The sequence below is a fragment of the Copadichromis virginalis genome, linkage group LG11, assembly GCF_057382275.1.
Source record: "Copadichromis virginalis isolate Kocher_CV1m ecotype Utaka linkage group LG11, C_Virginalis_male_GT1.1, whole genome shotgun sequence".
In the NCBI taxonomy this organism is placed as follows: Eukaryota; Metazoa; Chordata; class Actinopteri; order Cichliformes; family Cichlidae; genus Copadichromis; species Copadichromis virginalis.
In genome coordinates, this window is record NC_140628.1 from 25,901,107 (window position 1) to 25,927,849 (window position 26,743).

At 40.1% G+C, this 26,743-nt stretch overlaps 3 protein-coding genes across 3 annotated transcripts; 1 reads left to right on the plus strand and 2 right to left on the minus strand.

Moving 5' to 3' along the window:
* Positions 1-4,379: 4,379 nt before the first annotated feature.
* Positions 4,380-9,779, minus strand: c1s.2 (complement component 1, s subcomponent .2). Its single transcript, XM_085471636.1, has 11 exons — positions 9,670-9,779; positions 9,311-9,509; positions 9,050-9,230; positions 8,364-8,489; positions 7,963-8,156; positions 6,277-6,427; positions 6,061-6,176; positions 5,870-5,954; positions 5,648-5,782; positions 5,487-5,561; positions 4,380-5,405 (listed from the first exon to the last, which is right to left on the minus strand). Exons 1-11 carry the CDS (start codon positions 9,681-9,683, stop codon positions 4,579-4,581), a joined length of 2,103 nt encoding a protein of 700 aa, XP_085327762.1. The 5' UTR covers positions 9,684-9,779; the 3' UTR covers positions 4,380-4,578.
* Positions 9,780-9,826: 47 nt separating this feature from the next.
* LOC146698819 (tumor necrosis factor receptor superfamily member 5) lies at positions 9,827-21,498 on the plus strand. Its single transcript, XM_085471637.1, has 8 exons — positions 9,827-10,544; positions 10,688-10,813; positions 11,629-11,775; positions 11,888-11,981; positions 12,389-12,465; positions 15,508-15,618; positions 17,793-17,921; positions 20,059-21,498. The coding sequence occupies exons 1-8, from the start codon at positions 10,487-10,489 to the stop codon at positions 20,235-20,237; spliced, it is 921 nt and encodes a 306-aa protein (XP_085327763.1). The 5' UTR covers positions 9,827-10,486; the 3' UTR covers positions 20,238-21,498.
* On the minus strand, positions 21,334-25,366 carry rbp5 (retinol binding protein 1a, cellular). The gene is made up of 4 exons (XM_085471640.1): positions 24,942-25,366; positions 24,359-24,543; positions 22,440-22,541; positions 21,334-21,612 (listed from the first exon to the last, which is right to left on the minus strand). The coding sequence occupies exons 1-4, from the start codon at positions 25,015-25,017 to the stop codon at positions 21,559-21,561; spliced, it is 417 nt and encodes a 138-aa protein (XP_085327766.1). The 5' UTR covers positions 25,018-25,366; the 3' UTR covers positions 21,334-21,558.
* Between the last annotated feature and the right edge of the window lie 1,377 nt (positions 25,367-26,743).

Consider the following 26,743-nt stretch of genomic DNA (forward strand, 5'->3'; position numbering starts at 1 on the left):
TGTCGTTTCCAGTGTTTAGCAACTCTCTACGTTAATGCCAGGAATTGTTTATCTTGGCAAAATCAAGCAACTCCAAATTGCAGATAAACAGGAAAAATTTTGTTCTAAACTAGAGAACGAGACAGACTTTGCAAATTCTACATCTAAAAAATATAACATAAACTCATGCAATTTTTGAGCACAATTATCACATTAGAATAATGAAGCGATCTTGATTTATTTCACTGTCTAATCCACTCTTAATCCTCATCCTACCACCAGAGGGCGGCATTAACAGTTTTTTAGGCATCCTTGATCACAGCAAGTGTTTTCAGAGTTTAACTTGAGGCCAAGCAGACATGCCGAAACGTCTGGATGTTAAAATAGCAGGTGAAGCAACTGATTTCCAGAATGAGGAATCAGATTCATCAAGTATGTGGATGTGTTTGTTGCCTGTCATTATTTATATCAGCATGTGGTTTATTTCTGCCCTCAAAATAGCATCAGTGTTTCAGTTTCTGAAGGCGAACTGAAACAACCTGTTCCTCTCTGCTTTACCTTAGAATGTTTTGCATTAGTTCCCATAAGTCTGACGCTCTTTAGTCTTGTGTTCTTGTGTTTGTTTAACCTTGTTAGTTGCCAAAACGGACTGATCTGAGTGTAGGGGCCGCCACGCTGTTATTTTACAGACCACCAGAGGGGGCCACCAACAAAAATCTACTATTGAAAGGTTTACATTTTTTATCTGGTCGCAACAACCATGTATATTTCTCAATTTTATTTAATTTAGCTCCTCCCACCAAAAGCATCCTAAAACTTTAACTGATCGAGGCATAGAAAATCTGTTATTTTAAGTTGACAGAGACAGGAGTCAGCTATAATTTGATACAAAATTAGAAAGTCTGTTACAATGATGCTACCTGGCTAACACATTTTAATACAGATACATTTAATACACATTTTAATGAAAACAATGAATATTTCTTAATGTTTTTTATTAAAAAGTAGTACAAAGGATAATTCATTGTTATTAGTAGTAGTAGTAGTAGTAGTACAAACTACAAAGGGATAAACCCATGGGAAAGAGTTTTTGAAGCTAGGCTGACAGGTGATGGTCACTGAGCAAGAAAGCGAACTACAGATGCTATTTTTGTTTTGATGGAGAAGTCTAGAAAAGGTCAGGAGGAATTGCACTGTGTCGTTGTTTATCTTGAGAAAGCATAAGATAGAGTTCAAAGAAAGGAAGTGTGGTTCTGCATGAGGAAGTGTGGCAGAGTGAGGGTGAAAGTGAGGGTGGTGCAGGACATGTATGAGGACAACAAGGCAGTGGTGAGGGGTGTGATATGGGTGACAGACTGGGGTGGGATGATATCAGGGGTCAGCTCTGATCCACTGGACAGGTTGACAGATGAGGTCAAGCAGAGTCTCCGGGCCTGTGATTGTATGATGCTTGCAGATGACATAGTGAGGAAAATGGAAGATTTCCAAGATAATAATGAGACTTACGTGCTTGAAAAGAGAGCAACTGGGCGTTCCTTTCTTGTCTTTTTTAATTGAAAAAAATGTCTCCTGTCATCCAAGAGGCTTGTCCAGTTCTAAGACCAAAGCGTGTAGAGCTCCCAAATATTTAAACCCTTGACCTATACTTTCAATCATGTGCATCATCTCATGAACCAAGGCAAACTCCTAATCAGAATATTTTATTAAACCCAGAGAAAATTCTGTGGTCCCAGTTGGTCCAAGACAGTAAAAATAGTAAGAAATGAGTTAAAGTACTATATTAAATAATACATGACATTACAAAATATTGCTCAGTAGCTCCAATAATACAAATATCTCTAATATATAAAGGTATATGGCGTGCAACGTCTGCAGTGTGTACCTGTGCTTTTAAATGGAATCCTGTTTGCAAATGACCTTAAAATAAGGGGAATGGGTCAGAGGTGTAGATGACACCATCGTGACACCTTGAACTACCTTATCACATGATCTATTGAGGTCACCTGGTGTAAGATGTGAGTCGGGGTTGAAGTGTCTGGGAAGGCATCTAAAGACTGAGAGCGTGTGAGCCACCCCCTCTGTTCAGTGATGGTCATTTACAGTTTTAAATCATCTGTTTTCTCGGTCCAAAATGGGAACTCATTCCTTGAAAGAGGGACCTTTATACTTTAGGTGTAACTGTATAGCGGAGTCTTGTACTGTCGAGGTGGCTTTTAGTAGTGAGAGCTGTTATGATGTACAGTTTGGAGATTGTAGCAAAAAGACAGGAGGCAGAGCTGAAGGTTTGAAGACTTTCACTGGGAGTGACCGAGAAGAACAGGGTTAAAAATTTGAGGACCAGCTCAGGCTGAGTTGGTTTTGACATCTGCGGAGAAGGGGTGGTGGACGTATTGGACAGAGGATGTCAGACAGGAGGAAAAGAGGAAGACCAGAGAGAAACTTCATGGATGAGCTGAAGGAGAACATGCAGAGAGCTGGTGTGGTAGAGGAGGTTAGGTTTAGATGAAAGCAGATGTTGCACTGTGGGGGGGTTTCAGCCGTTCAGCACTTTGGTCAGCAGCTGGCTTTTTTTAATGTGGTATACAAATAAATTTGACTTGACTTGAATTAAATGCTCACACTATTTACATTTATCGCGTCATTCTTTGTAACTATATTGTTTTCAGTGCATGCCAACCAACCCCATACAATAATTTCATTTGTGTCATTTCTAAATATTAGCTGGTTCCTGTGATTTACATAAGCTTTCATAGACTTCACTATGAGAAAAATGAGGCCAAATCTATCATGTATTTATTTATTTTTAGGTCTGTGTTTTTTAAAGTATATTTATTGCCTCCATGAGCTCTGACTCTCACAGTCTGTGGTCTCACATGCAGCTGGCTAGTTTGACTTGTGGGCGTTTAGCTGGATGTTTGATTCTCCTTTATATCATCTTAAGTTTTCTGTCACAGTGTAGTTCAGTTTAGGAAGTAAAACCACTCGGCTGAATCTAGGACGTCTCAGAAACCTGTGTGAGAGATAACCAAAAATTCAAACTTACCCCATGTGCACCGTCTACAGCTGCCAACATCTGTTGCTGTTGAAGGCCAAAGCAAAGCAACTGAATTCTGTTTGTTTTTTAAACACAAGCATCTCTCTCTCTCACCATTTAACTCAGTTTCTTTGGGTCTTGCAATCATCCGATTGGCGAGACGGCCTCGCAGTTTGATCATGTGTTAAAGTATGCACATTCATGCATTGATCATTTTTGTATTCGGAAAAGAAATACAGGTGAATGTATGGGGAAAAAAACATATAACGGGCAGTTAATAAGTTCAGTTTTGTTTTGGATGGATAGAATTACAGTAAGTAATATGTGTCACCACTAAGCGGCAGTAGAGCATCACTACCCCTAATGAGGAAGTGAGACTGGAGCCATGATTTGTTTTCGTAATGAGCTGAGGGTTGTTTTTAATTATAGTTTAGTTTTTTTTAAAGAGCATATTGGCTGCAGTATTAATCAGAACAACTTTTATGAAGATTGCACTGCTGTGACGCTAGAACATGCTTCTCATACTGATGTTAAACACTGCAGTGTCAGGGATTAGGCCGATGGTTTGTGGCTGTCTAAAAATAAGTGCACTTCTCCTGTGTGGCTCTGTCAGGCTGTTGGTTTGAGGGCCTTGTTTTCAGTTGTCATGCACTATTATGCAGACACTGTCATGCAATATCGGAACAATACACCACTTCTTATAGAGTGTGTCTGTATGTTATAACAGTAGATATCATAGCCAGACCTCTGCCACAAAAATAACAAATAACTGAAGAATTATTTTGAAAAAATAAATTGTTTAAAAAAAAAATAGGCGAATTGGTTAATTAATTCAATACTGAGAGCAACATCTGGAGCTACTGGTGTTAGTTTTTTAATGTGAGAAAGCTTGTTTGTCTGTAAAGCACTGTGATGATCCTCTAATTTATGGTTCTAACTACATTAGAAATGAGTACATCGGAAGGACGGCTCAGGTTAAGCGATTTGAAAATAAAGAGGGACAATGGTTTGGACATGTGCAGAGGAGGCGTAGTGGATATGTATTGGACAAAGGATACTGAAGATGGAGCTGCCGGGCAGGAAGAAAAAGAGGAAGGTGGATGTAGTGAAGGAAGGACACGCAGAGGGTTTGTGTGACAGAAGAAGATGCTATAGACTATAGAGACAGGGTGATATGGAGGCAGATGATCTGCTGTGGCAACCCCTAAAAGAAGCACCGGAAAGGAAAAGAAGATCATAGCCTGCTGTCACTTATAGGGAAAATATACTGATTATACAAGAGTTTTTAAAAATGCAGCTTTGTGTGTCTCTTAACTAATAGGGATTAAATAATTGAAAACACGCACACACACACAGATTGTCTGCAGATGATTTGCAAACATTTCTCTTTAATAGGAAACAATGTAGAAATAACAAGCTGTTCTGATTGTGTTATTTATTTTGGTACATTTGATTATAAGGTTGCGGTCTTTATTTTATAAGCAAAGTAATTTTTTAAAATGTGAATCAGCCCTGAAAATGATTTTATTATCGTATATAACAGAGTGTTTTCTTCATCATTTATTTTACTTTCTCTCTGATTCTTCTGCCTCTACTCTCTCTATTGTCTGCTTAATCCACTTCACATAATTCCCTACCTTGGTATAATAACCCTTGTTCACTATTGCAGTTGAGTCTCGTTGGGGAATCAGACAGCGAGCTCCCCATGACACAACCCCAGTCAGATAGTAAGGCCCACTGCTAGAAGACAACATGGGCAAAACAAAAGGACCTCCACTGTCTCCTTTACAACTGTCCTTCCCGCTGTCTCCAGCACAGAACATGTTATTACTGAAAATCATGGAGTTCCCACGTGAAGTGACAGGTGTTTTCTCACACTCTCTGCGTGAGTAGGCTGAAACATGAGCATATTTTAAAACATCTGATAACTGTTTTTTCTCTGTCACCCCCCAGCCTGACACTGTACCTTGTTCATTTTCCAGCACATCACTGTTTTCTTCTGGCAGACAAATGGGAAGCAGGTTTGGGCCTAATGTGATTCTGGAGGTGAATCTTATAAGAGCAATATCATTGTTAAAATCAGTGCGTGCACTTCCAGTGATCCCCTTTCTGTAGCCAGGATGAATTATGATCCTGTTAGTGATCAAGGAAGGTGCGCTTGGGGCATTTGTTGTCGTTTTATCTATCAGTCCACCAAAGACACTCAAAGGGCTGTTCTCATGCCCATCCACAACATGAGCCGCTGTCACAGCCCACTGATCATTTATCAGGGATGCTCCTCCTCTGCTGGGCTCTTTTATGAATAGCTGCCATGGTATTTCTCCCAGTTTTGCATCCTGACCTCCCAAAATTCTTCCTGTACCTGCTATCAGTGTTTCAGGCTGCCCACACACTGAAACAAATAGAAGTCATCATTAAACCCAGAGCTCCAAACGAATAGTGACATTGAAAAACAGAAGGAATACATCCGTACCTGGAAGACATTTTGGAAACTCTGCATTTCCGTTAGTTGATATCCATTCGCCACTGGCACCGCAAATGAATGTGTCTGAAAAGAGTCAAGGAGAAATTTGCAAAAGGAATAACAGATCAGTGATACTAGAAAAGGTATGAGCAAAAACGTCCTGTAATCACCATCTCCTTCCAGCGTGTAGTACTTTGAGCTGCAGCTAAACTGGATCTGGTCTTTATATTGAGTTTGTGGGTCATCTGAACCCACCAACTGAAGAATACCATCTTCCGGTATATCAGGAAGTCCACAATTGACCACTATATATGAGAAAAAATGATACTGAGTGTGAAAAAAACAAGTAGACACAAACAGAAAAATCTGAAATTAATTGTAGTCAGACTCACATCCACAGGTGTAGCTGGGAGTCCATACGCCTGTGCTATGGCACATTGCATTGAACTCTGATTTCACATCATGGATGCCTTTATCCTTAATAAAATGAGAATGTAATTTAATTTAGAATTCAATTTATTTAATAAATTAAATATTTACATCAAATGTCAAGGATACACTTCAGATTTCTTTCTGCACTCACATCATTTACAACATAGCCCTCTTCACAAGTGACCTTCACTTCTTCACCACGATTATATTCTGCTTTCTTGGGAGTCACGGTGGAGTGTGAGGTCACCACTGCTGGACAGACCTTATCTGCAATTAAGATGTGAGAAGAAGAGTCACAGTCGTTTCCAACAAACATCCAAACAGATGCTCTTTACCAGCTGTGTCTGAGATGAGGAGGCTGCAGTACCTCTGGTCCTGAAGTTGAGGTGGAATCCTTTGTTGGTGCCAAAGTCGTCAGTGGTGAAACGGATTGTGAGCTTGTTTGCGTGAGTGAGAAATGGCGATTCGGGAGGCGTGTTGCCACAGAACGGTCCCAGAGTCCCAGAGGGAGTCTCAATCTGCAAACAAAACAACACAGGCACTGTCACCAAGTTCAAGTTTACAGACTTTCTTTAAGATGCAGACGTGCAGCACCTGTCAAGAATTTGAACACAACTGCTCGATGGATGTGCGAGACTATCCGTTTATAGCATTCTGACATGGACGTTTAAAAAAAGAAAACCCTTGTAAAAAAAAAGAAAAAGAAATCATTAGGCCCACAACAGTGTGTTGTCCTCCCAGCTACAGAGGAAGACCAGCCTTAGAAATCACATATTATAACCCACATCAATGCTTTCCAGACATAAGGTTGCACTTAAAAACTGGATTTATGGTTTGCATCTGCTTATGTGGTTACTGATACAAGTCTAAGGTGTGATAGTCTGTTAACCAGCATGACTACCACAGTATCCTGCAGTGGTTTGTGCTCAGTGGGATGATTATTCATTTCTGAAAAAGACCTAATGACCTAAAACACACCTCCAGGCTCTATGAGGGATCTTTGACCACAAACCTCCACAGCCTCCTGTCCTTATTGTAACTGAGACTACACAGCAGCAGCCAACAAGATCGTCAATTTTAGAAGGCGACAGACTTAAAAAAAAGTCACAACATTTAAGTAACATGTTGCCAGAAAATGCATACAGGAGGCTTTCAGATAAAAATGATTGAAGTCAATTACAGAGAAATCCTGGAGGAAATTCTGACAGTGCATACAGCAGGGCGGTGACGTTGTTAGCACCATTTCCTCTGAATGTGCTTACAGCAGGTTGGTGACGTTGTTAGCACCATTTCCTCAAAGAAAGAGGGGCCTGGGCTTCAAGCCCCAGCAGGGCCCTTCTCTCTCTGGAGTTTGCACATTTTTCCCACCGCTTTGGGGGTTTTCTTCTGGAGCTCTGGTTTCTCTTGGTAGCAGCTGTACTCACCCTCCCTCCCCCTTTTGGTTAGCGCTTGTCTCAGGTATCTCACAAAAGAGATTCTGAATCTCGAATAGTTTCACTTCCTGGTTAAGGGCTAAAAAACTGCTGTTACTTGGTGAACGACATGGGCTCTGAATGTAAGAACTGAGGCCTGATATGACCTTAAAAATATCAGCCTTAAAGTTCCTGTGTAGATGAAAATGACAAAAGACGTGATGTCTAACACTGACAAAGAACTAGCCTAACTTATATTTCTAGCACTTATCCATTTATTATTTTATTATTTGGGAGAAAATTTATTTCAAATGTCATTAGAGACTCTTTTTCTGTGGCTCTGAAACAAGAAACAACAACAGTACAACAACAAAATAATAATTGGGTTATATGTCAAATTGAAACTAAACAAGATGAGATCAATGTACACAGGAATGGTACACAAAGAAAAAACCCAAATGTGTAACACAGAGAAACCATAAAACGTCAAAAATAGGATGACTGTCTGTTGTCAAATCCATGGTTACAACACTTTTTTTTCTGAACTTCCTCTTTGTTTATTGATATGCAAAGTTAAAGTTTCTGGGGGGAACACACACACAGCTTCGAGAGGTATTTGCATATTCTGAGTCATCACTTACTCTCAGTGCATCTATGCATTGACCATTGGGGCCTTGTTCCACATCAAAAACGTCCGAGAATTCGAGCTCCACCTGAGACTGGGAGTCGACGAGCAGCGTGTACTGGCAGTTTGCGTTCTCTGCATACGAGTTGGGCCAGGAAGGACTGGATATGATACCGTTGCTCTTTCCTGACAGGTCCTTATTGCAGTTCACTGTGAACATGAGAGATCATTGCCATTACCTTCATTTTAACAAAATCATAAGTTTTACACAATCAGTACCTTCCCAAAAATCTCCCCACAATACTTCTGCTTCCTCTATTTTCCCATTTTCACTTCTCTTTGTGTATTTTTGTCTCCTTCAGACGTGTTAAATACTGATTCTGTTGAATGTTTGGAAGCAAATTTGATTATTTGTACCAGTGCAAGTGTGGTTGTCCACATCCAGGTGGTAGCCGTGGCGACAGGAGCAGTGGTACCCTCCGATGAAGTTGTGACAGAACTGGGTGCATTGGTTGATTTCGTTATCCTTGCATTCGTCATAGTCTAACAGAGGGAATGAGCTAACGGTTAAACGCAGAAAAGCATTAAAAAAAAAAAAAACAATTCCTTGGAATGACTTGATAAATATATCAATCATGCTATCTAGCGTAACATTTTAACAGAAGTCATAACTCAACAAGTGATCAAACAGCAAATGTTTGTTCATCTCGACAGAGTGACAACAAAAATCCTTGACATTTTGCATCTCTTGCATTAAAAAAAATCAGAGAAAACCACAGTTTTGCATCAGTTCTCCTGGTTTGTATTCTAGGTAACATGTGTGGCAAAAGTCTTCAGTAGAGGAACAAGAGTCTACTGATACTAGACGAGGTTTAGGTGAAACATCAGTCACGTTAGTGTCGTCAGCACTTTTTTTTTGCAGTGCAAGAAGACAAACTCTTGCACACAAATGTTTTTTAATCTTATGTTTTCTTTATTAAACAAAAAGCTTTTTACACTGTGATTTATTCTCTAAAAATGACTTCCTTGAAATATGATTACAAAAGTATAAGTATATTTCCACAAGCTGAGCTCCTTCTGCAGATTTCTACTCTGATTCTCACCTTGGGTTGTATAAAAGCCTCTAAAGCCGGTGTGCCTCTTTATGTTTGAGTAGTCCGAGTGGAATGAAAGGGCGAGGCAGCCACCCGGGGGCGAGAAAAGCGCAGGATTTACAGTGGACTGAAGCTCCTCAAATTCCTTTGTGCCACACAAAACGGAAATTAAGTTTCCATTTGAAAAGATCTGAGGGGGAAAAAAGATGAGAGGCATAATGAGAAAATAGTATGTGGCAGGTATTAACATCATTTAAGATATCCTCTTACCTTCACTGCATCATTTTCACAGTCGATACTGTCCTCCAGGTCCAGGTGGATGAACCTTATGGAGAGGCTGTGACCTTTGGGGGCGCACCTGCTCCAATTTAGACTAGCATGAGGTAAGTACCCATTGGGATAACCTGGAGACTCCACCCATCCCAGCAGCATGCAGTACGTGGAGTGGAAGAGCGGGAGAAGCAGGAGACTGAAGAAAATGGTGCAAAGCAAAAATAAATATAAGGGTAAAGAATATTTTTTTTAAAAAGTAGCGTTAAACAGAAATTAAGTAGTTGGATGTCAGAGACAGACACTCTGTAATCACTCTTTGCACATCTATTGTGATAATTAAACAAATCCAAACCCACCTTGATCTTAACATCTTGTCCTGATCAAATCTCTTCTCAAATAAAGCATTTGAACATGTCTCCTTCCTCTTTTCATATTAATTTCTATTTCACCCTCTTCCTGCTGCCCCCTTCCTCTCTTGCTTATGTTTTGCACCCGTAAGCATTTATAAATCTATTTCTAGATAGTTTCTTTATGCATCTACGGCAACAGGAGGGTGACTGTGGAGCAACAGGAAGACAAACCGAGCCAAAAGCTTTTCAGCAGCTTTGCACTTTTCAACTCAACACCGATCCTTTGTCAGCGGGACAAATATTATATTGAAACAATGGTGACAGGATGAAAGGAAAGGGTGTAGTGGATGAAGGAAATATTCCTTTGTGCACTTCGAGTGCCAAAATCAGCATTTAGTCCTGTAGCTACAGTACGGAAACACATTTACAGTTAACATGAGAAGGCTAGTACAGGAAGGAAATGAGGAACGACACAGAGCTACAGAGAGGCGAAGGGGGAGAAACAGCAGATGAGGGTCACTGGGGCTTTCCACTGTGTAGGACTAGAAAAGACATGAGAAGTAGGTAAGACCGAGTGAGGAGGGGGAACAAATCAGAGACAGTACGTCAGAAATAGAGTGGAGGCAGATGAACCTGAGCAGCAACTGCTTGATCATCAGAAAAGCCAAGGCGATCGACAGAGTTCAGTTCTGGATTTTATCTTCTGAGCTACCATACCGATTTAGCCAATTTTCAGGTATAGAAACAGCTTGAAAAGACGCAGGCTTTTACAGTTTAGAGAGTTTACACGCAGGTGGAGGGCTGTTGACGAATAGGATACAAAATGTGCAAAGAAGATCAGTTAGAGTATGGTGGGAGATGCTGTCAACGCTGTAATGCAGGTCAGTGAATACGACAATGCTTCAGTTCCTCACGTTTCTCCTCGGTTAACAAACTTTCTTTACAGGCTGCACAGCATTCTTCAAAAGCCGTATTTTCATTAACCAACATCTAATATACAAGTCTGTTTGTTTCACCTTGTCAGGAGAGTACATGAAGACAGCATGCGATGGCACAAAAGAGACCGAGTGTGCCACATGTCAATATGGGTTCTACACAGACTCTCAAAATCATGTGGAAAAATGCCATCGCTGCAAGCAATGCCTTCTCAGTAAGTTACACAGGCATACACGCAGCATTAGTCTTAGAAGCTCAGTCAAAGAAACACAGAACCACAATTCAGTCTATTTCTAATAGAAATACAACGATATAGAACTAGAAAGACCGTATTTGAACTCTACTATGCAAAATACAAAAAAGCTAGGAGTGCTGCTTTCACAGCAAAAGAAAGAAAGAAATATACTGTTTGACAGCAGGAAACTGCGCAATAATGATGTTGCAGATTGTGAAAGCTGATGGCTTTTGATATCTATACTTATGGAGTAATAATACCTGCTTTGCTGTTGTTTGTCCAAGTCAGCACCACATGCTCACAGATCCACTTCTTTAACATCTTCTTTATTTCTCACAAGGGGTCGTTTGACTGTTGAGGTTTCTTTGTATTTTTGTGTTTTTGCAGCGTCCAAAAGTGTTTTGTGGCAACTGTTGTTGTCATTTGGCGCTATTAAAGTTCAAAGGAAAATTGAATTAAACTAAATTTCCATTTTGAACTTACTGTAAGTCCCACAGAGCTTAGCTCAGATTTATGTTAAGATAATTGTGTTAAGAGACGATTTTAAGACAATAAAGGAACTTACATTTTCAAGTTCAACACTTTCAAAATGTTTCATAGCGCAGAAACTGTGAGGTGGGTTTTCACTGTTCTTTATGTTCAAGCCACTTTGACACTTTGAACTGGAGATCAACGACCCCCATCTATACACACACACACACACACACACACACACACACACACACACACACACACACACACACACACACACACTTAAACGCAGAGAAAAAAACGTCTCTCCCTTGCTCTTTCAGGTATCAAACAGCAGACACTCAGTGGATGCAAAGCTGAAGCAAACACAGTGTGCAAGTGTGTGTCAGGTTTCTACTGCAACGATGATGAATGTGAACACTGCTTGCCTGTAACCCGCTGCCAAGTGGGTGAAGGGGTCAAGACTCCAGGTAACCTTTAACTATAAAATTGCTAATGAACGATAATTTTCTCCAGTGATATTTCACATTCTTAGCTAAAGTGCCACAAAGTCAGGTGAATAAATTTCACTCCTCATTATAGGCGACGGCACGAGTAACGTAATCTGTGCTCCATGTGGAAAGGGGACCTTCAGCAACGTAACAGATTATGTGTCACCCTGTAAACCTCACACCAGGCAAGACTGCATTACAACTATTATCATTGTTATTATTATTATGTTATTATTAAATCTGAAGAACTGTGTGTTTTATGTAGACTGTGAGTGAATTAGTCATCCATTGACACAGAGCAGAAATTAGTCTCTTGGTTTCGGTTGGTGCCCTCAGTCTACAAACTCGAAACGTACAACATCCCACATCCTACCTACTGTAAATATTTCATCCAGACTGTAAAAATTGTGCTGAAACAGTTTCCCATGCTTGTAGGAGGCCTTTTTCTTTACATCCCTTTAACACCGATTTTGTAGCAAAAGCTTGTCCAGTTTTTTTTTTAAAAAACAACAACTATAAATTGCGACTTTTATTATTTTATTATTATTCATATTTATTGTGTTCACCTGTTGTTGGTGGTATTTTTTTTTAGATGTGAGGACTACGGAGGAGTGCTGAAAATTCCAGGAGATAATGAAAGAGATGCAGTTTGTGGAAACTTCAAATCTGGTAAGTTTCTGGCTTTATCAGTGTTTGAGATCTTGTTAAAAAAAAGAGAGAGATGGAGTTGTCAGCGGATGCTCTTATGCCGAGTGATTCACTGAGTTCCTGTTGACATTATCTTCCTGTAACAGGACCTATAATTAAGAAAGGAAGTTGAAGATGTATTGATGCAAAATTACTAATATATACATTTTTCATGTAAAATTAAAGTAGTAGCTATAGTTTAGCCCACTGGACCTCAATATTGCTCTAGTTCACGCTCACTACATCTATAGCTTGCCTTAAAAACCAAACATCATATCTAGTCAGAGGCTGTGAGCGGCAAATAACACTAAATTAATGTGCCACTCAAACAGCCTCACAGTCAGCCAGCGTAAAATTCCAACAACTAAATGCGAGACAAAGAGTATTTGTGTGGTCCATTTAACTAATCTGAAATTTATATCCTCAAGCTTAAAAAAGAAAAGTCGGAAGGTGAGTGGTACACTCACAAACTTCTCCAGTCAGTTTGTTGAAGCAAGATGTTGTTCTTGAGCAAGATATTGAAGCGTCAGTTCGGTCTTTGTACCATGAGTTGGTGTAGTTCTCTGAAGAAACATGGGTTTAGGGCAGATACTTTCAAGGCACTGACAAGAAGAGAGTAGTATTTGTTAGGTAGCAGAGTGCTGTGGTGTGTGGCCACATCAGTAACCCTGTAAGGCTGTATTTAGGTATTAATTTTTGACCTGTTAACACCCTGATGTTAAGAACGTATATTGCTTAACTAGCTCACCACCTTAGATTTTAATTTTAGAAGGTTAAGAGGTGCTTAACTTTCTTTCAGAAACATCTAAACCACAAACTGAGCCTAGCATTACTTCAGGAAGGCTACTAAGCTGAGCTCAGCCCACAGTCCCAGTAGATCAGCTGATAACGGCTGATCTTAATATCAGCACATGTCAGCTGACACTCTTCTGTGCTTCAAACTGACAAATCTTATGTAGGGTGTCCTATTTAGACTGCTTTAGCCTGTTTATAGCTGCAGTGTGAGCTATTTTGCAACCCCAGCTCCCTCTTTTCACACTACGTCTGACTCAATTCATGTGATGTTTGTCGTAATCGACGTTAGTTTTGTTCTGTGAGGGGGTCCTGCTGCTGCTCTTTTCACCGTAGGCTTTCCCCATCTGAGCATGGAAATGCAGAGAAGTCCCAAAGCAGAGCCACACCACCAAATATAAGTAATGGCATATGGAAATAGTCATTTTTCTTTTGGCTAAAGTTTTTTGGATTAAAAATCAGTTTGATGGTGGTGTCAGCAGAAAACTTTAAAAACCATCAAAGTTTTTAAAATACCTCGTGTGAACATCTACATTACCGCGAAAAATGATTTTGCATACGACCCCGCCGAGCCTTATTTTTCAGTGGTATTTCTTTTTAATGAAACCAAAGGAAGACATTCTTTTGCTTCAGTACTAAAAACAAATTCACCTATCAAAGTCACTTCTGGGAAAGCATGAAGCCACATGCATTGTTTAACAGGAAGTGTTTTTGTGAGGCGCATTGAATTTTGAGCAGCTAAAAAAAAAAGAGGGGGCAGAAGAAGCACACAGACAAAGAATACAGACATACTGAAATGTCTAAATATACTCCAGACAATGAATCAAGTCCAAATATCGCATGAGATGACTTCTTTTAACTACTGTGATATTTGCTGGGGTGATACTGAGAGGGGGGTGGGGATGTTGAAGATGGTGAAGATTTCCAGTGTTTATCACATTTTAAATATAGTCATGTTATGCAAGCTTTAAACCCTACTTTCAGGTTTCATAAAATGCATATTTTGCCCCTTAAATACTTATTTCCATTAAATTGAGTCAAATCAGTAGTGAAACTCACACATAAGTCTAATGTTGAAGTCTAAATTTAACCTAAAAAGGTTTAAATTAGAGTCCGATTTACCTTTTTCATCTTCTTAGGTAGAAAAAACAGCATAAATTATTATTTAATCCAATATATTTTAAAGTATAATAGTGTATAACTCTATAATGCATTGCTGCATTACCATAAAGCTCCTACAGGCTGAGGAGGGCTTCCCAAGTGTTTCTTCTTCACTCCCCTCTTTTTACTCTCAGTGTTTATACACCACTTTGTGTTTAATGATTAGTTTTCATTCATCTCTGGCTCTCTTCCAAGTGTGTCTTTTGTCCTGTTTCTGCCTGCCGTGGCAGATGGCTGCCCTGAGCCAGGTTTCCTCCTGTTAAAAGGGAGTTTTTCCTTCCCGCTGTCACTAATTGCTTGCTCATGGATGGGGAAGTCATCTGATTGTTCTATTACCTTATTTGGCACTATGCATATAAAATTGAACTGAATTGAATGATGAAGCGGCTTAACCTGCTGTACAGTCAGTAAGTGAATGCTTGAAAATATATTGAACTGACGTCTTTTGCCTTGGCTCCCTCCCTTAAATAAAACTGATTTAAATTGAATACATATAATTTATATCTTTCAAAATATTATTTTAAACATGTATTCAACATATAATCAGCAATGTGATTAACAAATATGCGAGTCATATTTATACAGCACATTTAGACCTTATGATATTTTGTTGTAGATATCATTGCTTTATGAACACAGTACGTAAAGCTGTATGTTACAAATGATTGGACTGTTCTGGAGTGGATTGCGGCCATTTATTAAGAATTAATGCTGCTTAGACATGTTGGCACTTCACCAGAAAGAGTTTTCTTTAAGTGAGCTTCCACGGATCATGAGTCACCACCTGCAAATTCAAAAAGAAATGCATATAATCTTTCACTAACAATAATCAGTCTTTTTATTTCTTTGATAAAGTCAGAAAAAAATCAAGTTTCTCCTCGTCACAGTCATTTCACTCACTACCTTATTAATGAAGAAACATGAGTTGTAATCAGTAATCACTCCCTCCCACTTTAAGTTTCCCAGAAGTTATATTACGCTTGTGAAAATTTATTGTGCAATCAGGTGAATAACCCACTGTAGATGTACTCGGCATGGCCCTAAGAACATTTTCTTCTCGTTGTTTTCCAGATTGTTATTGGATGTTGCCAGCAGGTTTGTGGTCAGGGCTCGTGTTGACCGCAATCGTCATCGTGTTGATTTTCATCCTCTGGAGAAAGAAATGCAAAACGTACAATGCAGGTGTGTACGACACGTCACTCGGATGGGCGTGTTTGCCACTTTTTCTCACACTTGTTCTCATAATTGTCTTCCTGAAGAGGCGGCAAAATGATGTGCGTGTAAGCCCACCCACTGGCAGTAACTACTCATGCTTTAAGCCACAACAGTGAGAGGGTACTGGCTTTGAAGTCTTACAGTTGAAGGTCACTGCTTATCTCTCTCAAACATGGCCTCCCACTGTTTCCTTGCAGTGTATTAATAACAAAACCTCAGGGAAACCTAATATTACATTTGCAGACTGGATTTTTTGAATATTAAAATGTGATCTTTCATGTAAAGTAAGTTGAATTTCTCCTTTTCTTTTCGCTTGAAAAGGATATGATGTAGTTGAACTCTCTGACAGATTAAGAAAGCAGCAGCCGAGTCTGATGCTCGAGGAGCTTTAGCGAACATGACTGTCTCAATGAGGAAACCACATCCTGTACATATTCAGGCTGACACAGTTATTTGGTGTAATGTGACGCACTCTTCACGGGCAGACAGCTCATACTGAGAAACAATTCCTACGTATGTGACACAGTCACACAGCTTATTATTTTGGCTACCCTTCTATTTCACTGACATTTCTTTTATTTCCACAGAAACAATGTGCTAGTACTGGAAATCACTGATGAACTCACAGAATATAATTATTGTCTTAGAGAGCGTGTGTGCCGTTTTGCTAATATTACAGGAAGGGGTGTGTGTTACTTTTAAAAGCACCAGTTGTTACTCTTTGTACAGTCATGTGGGAAAAGTTTAAGAGTGATAAGGTTTAACAGTGATTCTGAGCCAATAAGATCCTTTGATTTCATGACATGATGCCTGTATTTTCCACATATCTGCACGTGGATATATCAAAGGCTTATTACTAGAGAAATTACCAAAATGCAAGTTTCCTTTTTCATAGCCTCATAATATCCTGCCATGCAAACAGTTTCAGTTTTATCTTCTGAGGTTTGGAGATACTTATCTTTAGGATTTTTACTGCCAGCTCAGTACAGTAGATGGTATAAATATACTGTATATGTTGGTTTGTGCAGCTCAAAGTTTTGTTTTCTAGTAATAATTTATTGCTATGTTTTTTTCAGTATGTGATATAAATTGGAAGTTTCTCTTTGCTCAGAAAGTTTTTTTCTTAATGCCACTTGTTTGAGTCTCGTTTTAGAAACACTTCAGAGTAATTATAGTTTTGAATTTATTTTAATTCTGTGGGTTTTTATTTAATCAGTCGTTTCCTGAGTCTCGTTACACACTGGTTATTTTTATTGGCGTGTATGTTGTTTAAAACTGTTTAGTTTTAGTATTAGTTTTCCTTTCTTTCGTTGTGAAATGGTCAGTATTAGTCAGGGGCTAGTTTACAGCAGTTATTGCAACATGCGCAATTATCTCACAGTCATGTAGAAACCCCGGTCTCAGTAAACAAGCGTAATTAACACGCCTTCTCGAGCTAGTTGTGTTGACAAACTGAACAAAGCTGACAAAGACTAAAAGTGGATTAAAAAAAAAAAAATCAGTAATGGTAAATGGCCTTTGTATATTTGTATAGCGCTTTACACACCCAGTCATCCACCCATTCACACACTGGTGGAGGCAGCTACAGTTGTAGCCACAGCTGCCCTGGGGCAGACTGACAGAAGCGAGGGTTAGGGTTATCGTGCCATCGGCCCTTCTGGCCAACACCAGTAGGCGGTAGGTAAAGTGTCTTGCCCAAGGACACAACGGCCGAGACTGTCCGAGCCGCCTTGTAACCTTCCGATTACAAGGCGAACTCCCAACTCTTGAGCCACGATCGCCCTAGTAACCTGCTTATGGCTAATGTTCTGTTTAGTCTCGGGAACTCTAACAGCCTTGGTTTGCTTGTCTGTATCTCAGAGCTGTTCTCAGAGCTGTTCGGAGCTGACTCAGAACAAAGTTCACACAGATGGTCAAAAGACAGTGAAGGGACTCAATGTCGCGACTCTAATGACCAGTGGCTGGTGTTTTTTTTTTACATGGAGGTGCTTTGGTCAAACTCAACCCCTTGGATTTTGGGGAGGCTTTAGTGCCATCTAAAGTCCAACTGGTGGAATTATTTGTATGTTTTGTGCATGTTTGTGAGCATAAAACTAAAATGCCTTTTTTTTCCCTTGTGATTTGTGATGTCTGTGTGACAGCTCGATCCAGTATTTGTGTTACTCCAGTAGCAGTGGTTCCCATTCCAGATGTAATGCCTCGAGAGCAGCCTTCTTACTGCCAAGAAACCTGCATCATGCCCGACTGCAAGTTACCAATTTTTAACGAAGGTGAAGAATCACATCGACTCTTTTACATCATTTACACATAATGTTACCGACTTGTTCTCAAACAGCAGGATTTAAGTTTGAAACAAAGTCACTGCGTGCAACAAAAGTGCCCCAAGACTTTTGTGTTGGTGCAGCAGTCCACTTGTTTAGGCTCGAAAATCATTTTCTGTAAAACATTTTCACCCGTATTTAGTGCCATTATAAAACCTTGCTCACATGCTTGGCTTGTTGAAACATTATTGTTATTAATTTCACTATAATGATTGTTTTTCAACACTGTATCTACTCTAAGCACAGCCCCATAATGCCTAGAACAACTCAGTTATCTCTCCACACACACTTAGTGTTTGACATTGGAATTAGTGATTGCAGAAATACAAGAACAATGTATGTAAATAATAAATCTCCAATGATCTCAGCTTAATTCAACACCTAGGTGAGACTGTGGCAGCCTTGGTTGATAATCAAAACAGCATTTCCCCCTAAAATCGTCAAAACACGGCCTTAATTCATGTAGGACGAGCCTGCTTCATCTATGCTGGGGATGTGAAACTCTTTTTATATCGCAGGCCACGACTTTGATCTTATGTGGGCCAGATGGGTGAAACTACAATTTCTGTCAGTGTGAAAAGTTGAACTACACATTTAATCAATGAGATAACTTAAAATAGGACAAAGAACCACAATTTCAACAGTATGACTCATTTTTCCTACATGGTAAAGAAGTGCTGCTCTGGTGTCACCGTGAGTTTTTGAGCTTGGATCGTGAGAACGCGCATAAAATTACACAACTCTAGAAATCAATGATCTTGGTGTATTGTGAACAGTGTTGGTCAAGTTACTTCAAAAAAAGTAATCAGTAACGAATTACTGATTACTTCCCCAAAAAAGTAATCCCGTTACTACTTAGTTACTTAGTTACTTTTTTAAAACACGATTTACAACCTGAAGAGGTGATAAAGCGATAGATCTTTCAGCCCAATTCTACTTTTACTGCATAATCCATCATACAAAATGTAATCAAATGGAAAAGTCTCTTTTTTTAACTTGTTTTATCAGTTTTAATCTTTTAACTTTATGCATCAAGCAAAAATTTAATTATATGCAACATTCTCTGAGTTGAATAAATTAGTTTAACATTTAAACCTATTTTCTACACATTCCAGCACATAAAATAAAATATTTTTTGTGTTTACACTCACTCTTTCAAATAGATGCAAGTAAAACACAGCAGAACATAAATAAAGTCAAAGACTCAGCGGTCCTGTGCTCTATTTTCACCTGTAAAGCAGGACTGCAGTAGGCGGAGGTTTACCCTGGTGCAGGTGTGCCCCGGTCAATTGAAGAATCCGCGAGTTTCTCTGTGAGTTTCCCATTACATCGTTGCGCACTCGGTGCTTGCTTGGAAGTTTAGGGGTTTTTTTCGCTGTAAAAAGAAGTTTTCTTCTCACGCACGATGGACGCTAATGTTTTTGTCACTTTTTATGGAATCAAACTCAAAGTAAGGTCAGTACTTCCACGCTTTAAACGCTGCACGCTCATACTCTCTCCCACAATCGATATGTGATCCATTGTTGATCTGCACACAGCTGTTGTCACTAACGCTGCACTCGCGTCCGTCATCTTCGTGAGACATTCTCGCAAAAAATCACGGTTTTAGTAACGCAGTAACGCAGCGTTCCTACGGGAAAGTAACGGTAATCTAATTACCGTTTTTGCAATAGTAATCCCTTACTTTACTCGTTACTTGAAAAAAGTAATCAGATTACAGTAACGCGTTACAAGTAACAATCAGAGATGGGCAGTAACGCGTTACTTGTAACGCGTTACTGCCCATCTCTGATTGTGAATGGCGATGAGGGAGGGTTTTATGGGTAGAAATGGTCTAAAAGCTTCCAAAGCCATCCAGTGGGCCAGATTGGGGTCTTTCCTAGGTCAATTCTGGACCTGGGGCCTTATGTTTGACACTCTTGATCTATGTGACACAACACTAAAGCTGGATGCTATATGTTGGTCATTTCTGCAGTTTCTCAGGAACTCATTTACATTCATCTTACAAACATTGCAGCTCATAAAGTGCAAAACTGCATTTCCAGTGAGGAATGGTCATACTTAATGATTTTATCGTTCTCCTCAGATGATCCTTTGGTCATTTCCTGCACAGAGGACACCTTGAACACCAGCCACCCCATAACTCCACTGAAAGCTTCCGTTTCCTTTGTCGAATCCAGTAACACGAATGGAAACGCGAGTTACTGCAACAACTTCTTCAGGTCGCAATCCGAGCCACAGGAGGACGAGTACTGTGGGACATAATCCAGTGTAACGGCATACTTACCCAACCTCAGACCCTCACTGGATCGGAGGCAATGCAGTTCTTTTCAAGACCTTTAAACCCTTTTAATACCAAAAGAGAGAGACTGGGCTCTCTTTCAGGTCCCTTGAAGGTTGACTGATGCCACCTGCAGGACACTCATGAGAATTTCCTCTCAAATGAAGTGACATTTCTGTGCTGTCCTGACCACACAGCTGAAAAAACACTGGTGATGCACAGTGGTGTCCTGTTCTCAGGAATAATCTGACATGTTTTGTTTTTGTTTAGTTTTGTTACTACAACAATTCTCACGAAATGACCAAAAAAAATTAAGCGGTGATAGTAACAAACAGAGCCTAATATAGTTTACATTTTAAGTGAGCCAAAGTGACGCAGTGCGTGATATCATCCTTCATCATCCCACATCCTGCTGCTGCTATGAGTATTTTTGAGCAGCGGGAATAAATCCTACAAAAATAGCATCATTTCCACCCATTTCAAAAACATTTTTAGGTATCCCGATGACCAAAGGCTTTTTCTTTGCTTTTAAAAGATTTGCTTTCTTTATAGGAACAAATCGTTTTATTGCTGATAAGATAGTGAAATCAGAAAATACATGAATCTTTGTAGCTTTTCCTTGGATTTGTTGATAGTGGGAAATCTACTGCTATCCTGACCGTTTAATGGAATCTGTATATATTGAGTTGTTTAACTTATATTGTTCCCACTTAAGTCAGTAATTCAGATTTGAATGTATTGTATATGTAAATCATTATAATGCGCATGAACACACTGATTCAAGTTTTCCTTTCTGCCATGCAGCACACATCAGTAAATAGTCAGCTTCACATAGACTTTGAACCAGGGAACAGGAGGTTAAAGGCTAATGTCTGAGCTGACTCTGTCAGACTGTTTTGTTGTTTTGTTGTCGTTTTTGCATTTTTTTTACTTTGGTACTTTCTGTAAAAGTTCAGGGCTGCAGTTCATGAGTGAAAATGACTTTAGATATGAAGCAGCAACACGCACAGACACACACGCGCACACACACACACACACACATTTTGTATAATTTAAAACACGGAATAGAAACACGACAGATGCATGAATTATGACTTCTTTATAACATTGTGCAATATGGGGAAGGACGCAGTCATTCTGCTAAACTGCTCTCTTCTCTTTGTTAAACCCATCAGACATATTCAGTTCATATTCTGTTTTCAATATTCAGTACTGCTGATTATAATAAAAATGCTATAAACGTGACTCTTGTACCGGCTACTTTGTTTTAATAGGATTATTCGCTGTAAAACATTTCCTGTGACTTCAGTTTGCCTTCTTGAAGACTTGCTTGGCTTTGATTCCTTGGACTCTCATCTCCTGCAGAGAGGAAGTGGAAAAGACGAGGAAAAAAAAAAAAAAAAAAAAAAAAAAACACGAAGTGAGAGGGTGTAAATGAATGGTGAGAAACAACGAGAACATTTGGCACATTAAAGACGAGCACAAAACTGGGATTGTGTCCAGGACACCATTTCCACCCCACCTCTCTCCTTCTCATCCTTTGACCTCGTAATCCGTCTTCTACTCTCTCACCATCTATTCATCAGGTCTTTTCAGCCCGCTCTCTACTTTCCTCCTCCGCCTCTATATTAGTCCCTCACTGTTCCCTTCCCCTGCTTTGTGTAACCTCTAAAACCCACCATTATAAGTCTTGATCCTAGCTGGCATTTCTTTCCCAATTCTCTTGAGTTTAGCATCAACAACACATTGTTTTCTCCCGATTGCAACAAAGGTATTAAAAAAACCTCGTGAGAGCTTTTTAGCGGAACAATGTAGATCGTTTGAAAACGTAACCAGTAATGAAAGATAAGCTATGAGCTTGAACTGTTTGAGCTCAAAAGTGCCTCTGAGCTTCACTCCATAAAGACGTGCATTCAGGGCTCCTCTGCCTCCTTTGTGTGTACTCCTTTGTCAGGTCGTAGTTTGGCCTTAGGCATGTACAAACTCCACTGACCTGTTAATAAAAACCTCTTCACACAAAGACGGTAACAGAAATGAATAACTTCTAAAACCTGCCTTATTTGAATACCCTCCCTCATTTAGCATATCAATTTCTCCATCACTTCCCTTTAAGCTTTCATTTTCCTTCTTCCCTCTTCCTTGCTTTCTCTCTGCACTGGCCTCTTCTTCCCCTCGTACATCCTTACCAAATGCAGCTTGTCGCCCTCCAGCCAGTGCGTCCAGCCTCGTCCCTCTTTCTCGCCTCGCTGTACACAAACCAGCTTGTCGCCGTCCCAATCTACTGTAGTCTGTGTAACCACAGAGATGCCGTTAGTGTGAGACATTAGCATGTACAGTAGCTCACACAACGCTTAGCCACACAGAGACAAGAAGCTTTGTGCAGCGTAAAGAGGGGAGACTAATACAGTGATCCGTGAAAGGTCATGAACCCTTTAAAATATACTTCATTTGTTCAAACATGTGACAAAAAACATCTGATTTTTATACAAGTGGATTTAAGTTTAAGATTTATATGTATTAGATTATTTAAGTCTGACTCTGGTTTGTTTGCTGAGAAAAATGATCTCTGAGTGGAAAAAATTTATGAACCTTTGCATTTTTTTGTATCATGTAGACAGCAATGACTACAAAAAATACATTTTACATCTTCATTCTTCTTTGCCTCACTTTGATGGGGGAACTTGTGAGTTTGAGGCCATTATCTTGTTGTATAACCCACATTCTCGTGGGATTTAGTCCACGGACAGGCATCCTGTCACCTCCCTGAGAGTTTGCTGGTATCATTCAGAATTCATTGCTTCATTAATGAGAAAAAGACAACTAAGAACAGCAAAACAAGCCACCATCAACATTTCCTTCATTTAAACTGGTTTCTCATTTTATACCAAAAAGCTCTGCTTCAATATCATCTTTACCTGAATTATAGTTCAGTGTCCTGGTTTTTCAATTAGATGGTAAATGGTAAATGGCCTGCATTTGTATAGCGCTTTTCTAGTCCCTAAGGACCCCAAAGCGCTTTACACTACATTCAGTCATTCACCCATTCACACACACACATTCACACACTGGCGATGGCAAGCTACATTGTAGCCACAGCTGCCCTGGGGCGCACTGACAGAGGCGAGGCTGCCGGACACTGGCGCCACCGGGCCCTCTGACCACCACCAGTAGGCAAACACGGGGTTAGTATCTTGCCCAAGGATATTTGGCATGCAGCGAGGAGGCAGCCTGGGATCGAACCACCAACCTTCTGATTAGTGGCTGACCTGCTCTGCCACCTGAGCTACAGCCACCCACCTGAGCTACAGCCACCCATTAGATCTTTTGCAAGCTGCAAATGGAGATCAGCAGCTTTCTTCTGGTAGCCCTACTCCACACCCCATTGCTGTTTAAAGTTCTGCTGATGTTAGACTCAGTAAGCTGAAGATTGTCACTGTTAGAGAGGCCTTTAAGTTTTTGGATGTTGCTCCTGGAGTGATATTTGTTGGTTGACTACACCTGGGGAGGGCAACAACAACCTATGATTTCCATCATTTGTCTGACTGTGTTTTGGTGTAGACCAAACTCTTTAGGGGTGGTTTTAGCCTTCACAGCCTGATGAGCATCAGCAAATCCTTTTCTGAGGAGCCGCATCTATTCGGGCTGTGATGCACGTTCGTGTTTTGAACATCTGACCTTCGATTCCCGTCCCACTCACACCTGAACATCATGCAAAGCAATGAAACCTAACCCAGTTTCACCTTGGCAAGTGAAAATACATTACATATTTTTCCACAGCAGATCTGCTTTAAATGCTTATGTGACAAACATATTTATTTAGAAAAAAGTTCAAACTTTCAAGCACAAGGTCTCCTCCTATCTTGGACCTTTTCAAAATCATTGTGGAGTTAATGTACGTTACTGCAATTCTTAAGCCCTCCTCTAAGCAGCAAGTAGCAGCTATGGAAAAAAAAACCTCAGCAGGTGTGTTGACTTTGTTTGAACACTAAGCATGCAAATCAAACTTGTATAACAAGTAATGACTTAATAAAATCAATGTAATGTTAAAACTGCGTGCATGTACAAACATGCCGATGTGCACATTTGGAAAAACCAAAACACGTACCTGACACACACGGCCATCCACTGGCCCAAGGTCCTCAGTAAATTCTTTTCCAATAGTGAAATCCATGTTGAAGTTCTTGAAGGTGGTGAGTGTGCGGATTTTCATGGTTCCTGTGGCCGGGTCATGGGTGACCTCTTTAGTGGGCTTCAACAGACAGACGATCTTCCTCAGAGCAAAATTAACATCTAAGAGAAGAAAGAGAGAGAGAGATGTTGTAGCATGAGCCACAGTCTGTTACTTCAGTAAAGCAGGTTTTTTTGTCTCTCACACACACTGCAGGCAGAGGGGACGCACAGTGTGAGGGAGTGAATGGATCCGGGGTCACACAGAGGACAAGGTGGTGATTTCATTACACTAATGTGCTTCAGCAAATAAAGATGGTCCTCACCATTAAATCAGACACTTAAGGTTACCTTTTAAAGTAACCTAATGGCAACGAGTCAGTGAACATATGAATACTTAAAAAAATAAAAGACATGAAAGATTATTGTTACATTGGAGGGTTTTAACTGCACATCTGTTACAAAAAGCAACGCACTTGAAGATTACAAAAGTATTTAAAATACTGTATAAAGATTTGTACCCAAAGCTCCGAGGTAGGAATCCATATTCTCCTGTTCCACCATATGATAAGTGCCGCTGTAATTAGGTTTTGCCATTTTTTTCTTCTTCTTTGTTGTTTCCGAAACTCCAGAAATCCCCGTTTTTCCTCGTTCTTGCTTTTCCTCCAGTCCCGTGTGGATCTCACAGACAAGCTGCCGGTTCCTGTGATATCACTTTCAGTTGCGCAACGTTTTGGACAATGGACCCGGATTTGACGGGAATGCGCGTGGAATGAGTGCTGCCTGTTGCAGATTGTTGCTGGAGTTTGGTGCTCGGTTATGCTGCAAGCTGCTCCAAATATGCAACTCTGGTGGTGACTCACGCTCAGTATATGCAATCGTTTCCAGGGAGGGAGCGGGGCCTTTTCTGCAGGACCTCATGCAGGGGGAGGTTCATTCATCTTTACTAATGCTTTTCTCAGAGGGATCAGTTGCAAGAAGAGGCGGCGCTTCGGATCCCAGACATGCAGAGGGTTGGTTGATGCACTAAGCAGCACAAAGTCAAAGCGAGGAACAAAGAGACATCAAGGATAACCTGATATGCTCATTTCCAGCGCCATCTTTTATTCTTTGACCATACTAAAGAAGTTTTGCATGTTCCAAATCGTCCTTATTTACTTTGATGTACAGACCTCATTTAATCATTCCTCTCAAAAAGGCTGTTTTCTCCGTTTAAGCCAGCTTTCCTCTGATTGGTTGGTTTTAATGAAAGTCCTCTTCAGTACACATGGCTAACTCTGACCCTATTTATACAAAAGAAAACTCACAGAGGTTTTTCATGTTTTACTGATTGATGCTTTTGTAGGTGTTTCCTTGTTGGTAGCCTCCCAACTGGTACTGATGAAGTTTAGTATATATAGTATAGCAAGTTTTGTTACGCCAACAGGTGAGAGGCAGGAAAACAAGTTCATAGTTAACCAATGAAACATTTTAAAGGGCCAGATTGTGTCTCTTACCTGTGTGCCGCCTTCTGCTTTCTCCCAAGGGTGTTCCATCCAAAAAAGTGCAGATCAATCCAAATACCTATAGTATCAGTGCCAACAGTGGATTGAACTAGTTCATATACTTGAAACATGCGCTATAAAATGTCTGAATGTTTTTGTGTCTATTTTATTTACAGCCTATAGCAGCGGTCCCCAACCCCCGGGCCTCGGACCGGTACCGGGCCGCGAGGGTAGAGGCTCAGGTGTGAAATGTATGGTTTTCAGGGTTTTTATCGGTTTTCAGCGTTATTTTGTTATCGTTTTTATTGTTAACTCGGTTTTCCTCGGTCTTTTCACGTGTGTTATGAATAAATCTTATTTTTTTCGATACTGGTACTAGTTTTATTTTGTTGTATTTATCCGTGACACCTTAAAGGCCGGTCCGTGAAAATATTGTCGGGCATAAACCGGTCCGTGGCGCAAAAAAGGTTGGGGACCGCTGGCCTATAGCACATTTAAACAACTGAAGTTGACCCAGATCACTTTTAAATTCCAGGTCAAACTCAAAATACTTGAAAAGCTGAAAGGTGTGTTTTGTTTTATTAAGTCATTATTGATTCTGATTCAGTGGTTGCTACAGTTTGTTCAGAATCTACCTCATAACAGTGATTTATCTTATATGTCATGACACACTACTCTCCTCTACAACTGCCTTTATAAGTTAAAAGTATCGGTGCTGGTATCGCCAATGCTGGGCCTGTATTTACTTGGTATCAGATCAATACCAAAGTTAGCTACATAATCAGTATCAATTTGAGATTTAAAGGAGGTCTGAGCAGTCTGTTGGTTTCTGCAAACAG

Coding starts and splice junctions, on each gene's coding strand:
- c1s.2 (XM_085471636.1), bottom strand. Junction 8,490..9,049: donor AGGCTTTTATACAACCCAAG/GTGAGAATCAGA, acceptor TCCCTCTGTTAG/ACTATGACGAATGCAAGGAT. Junction 5,955..6,060: donor AGGGCTATGTTGTAAATGAT/GTGAGTGCAGAA, acceptor CATTTTATTAAG/GATAAAGGCATCCATGATGT.
- LOC146698819 (XM_085471637.1), top strand. CDS start 10,487: ATGTGCAAAGAAGATCAGTTAGAGTATGGTGGGAGATGCTGTCAACGC. Junction 11,982..12,388: donor CCCTGTAAACCTCACACCAG/GCAAGACTGCAT, acceptor ATTTTTTTTTAG/ATGTGAGGACTACGGAGGAG. Junction 12,466..15,507: donor TTGTGGAAACTTCAAATCTG/GTAAGTTTCTGG, acceptor GTTGTTTTCCAG/ATTGTTATTGGATGTTGCCA.
- rbp5 (XM_085471640.1), bottom strand. CDS start 25,017: ATGGCAAAACCTAATTACAGCGGCACTTATCATATGGTGGAACAGGAG. Junction 24,544..24,941: donor TTCCTACCTCGGAGCTTTGG/GTACAAATCTTT, acceptor TTCTTCTCTTAG/ATGTTAATTTTGCTCTGAGG. Junction 22,542..24,358: donor TGGATGGCCGTGTGTGTCAG/GTACGTGTTTTG, acceptor GTGGTTACACAG/ACTACAGTAGATTGGGACGG.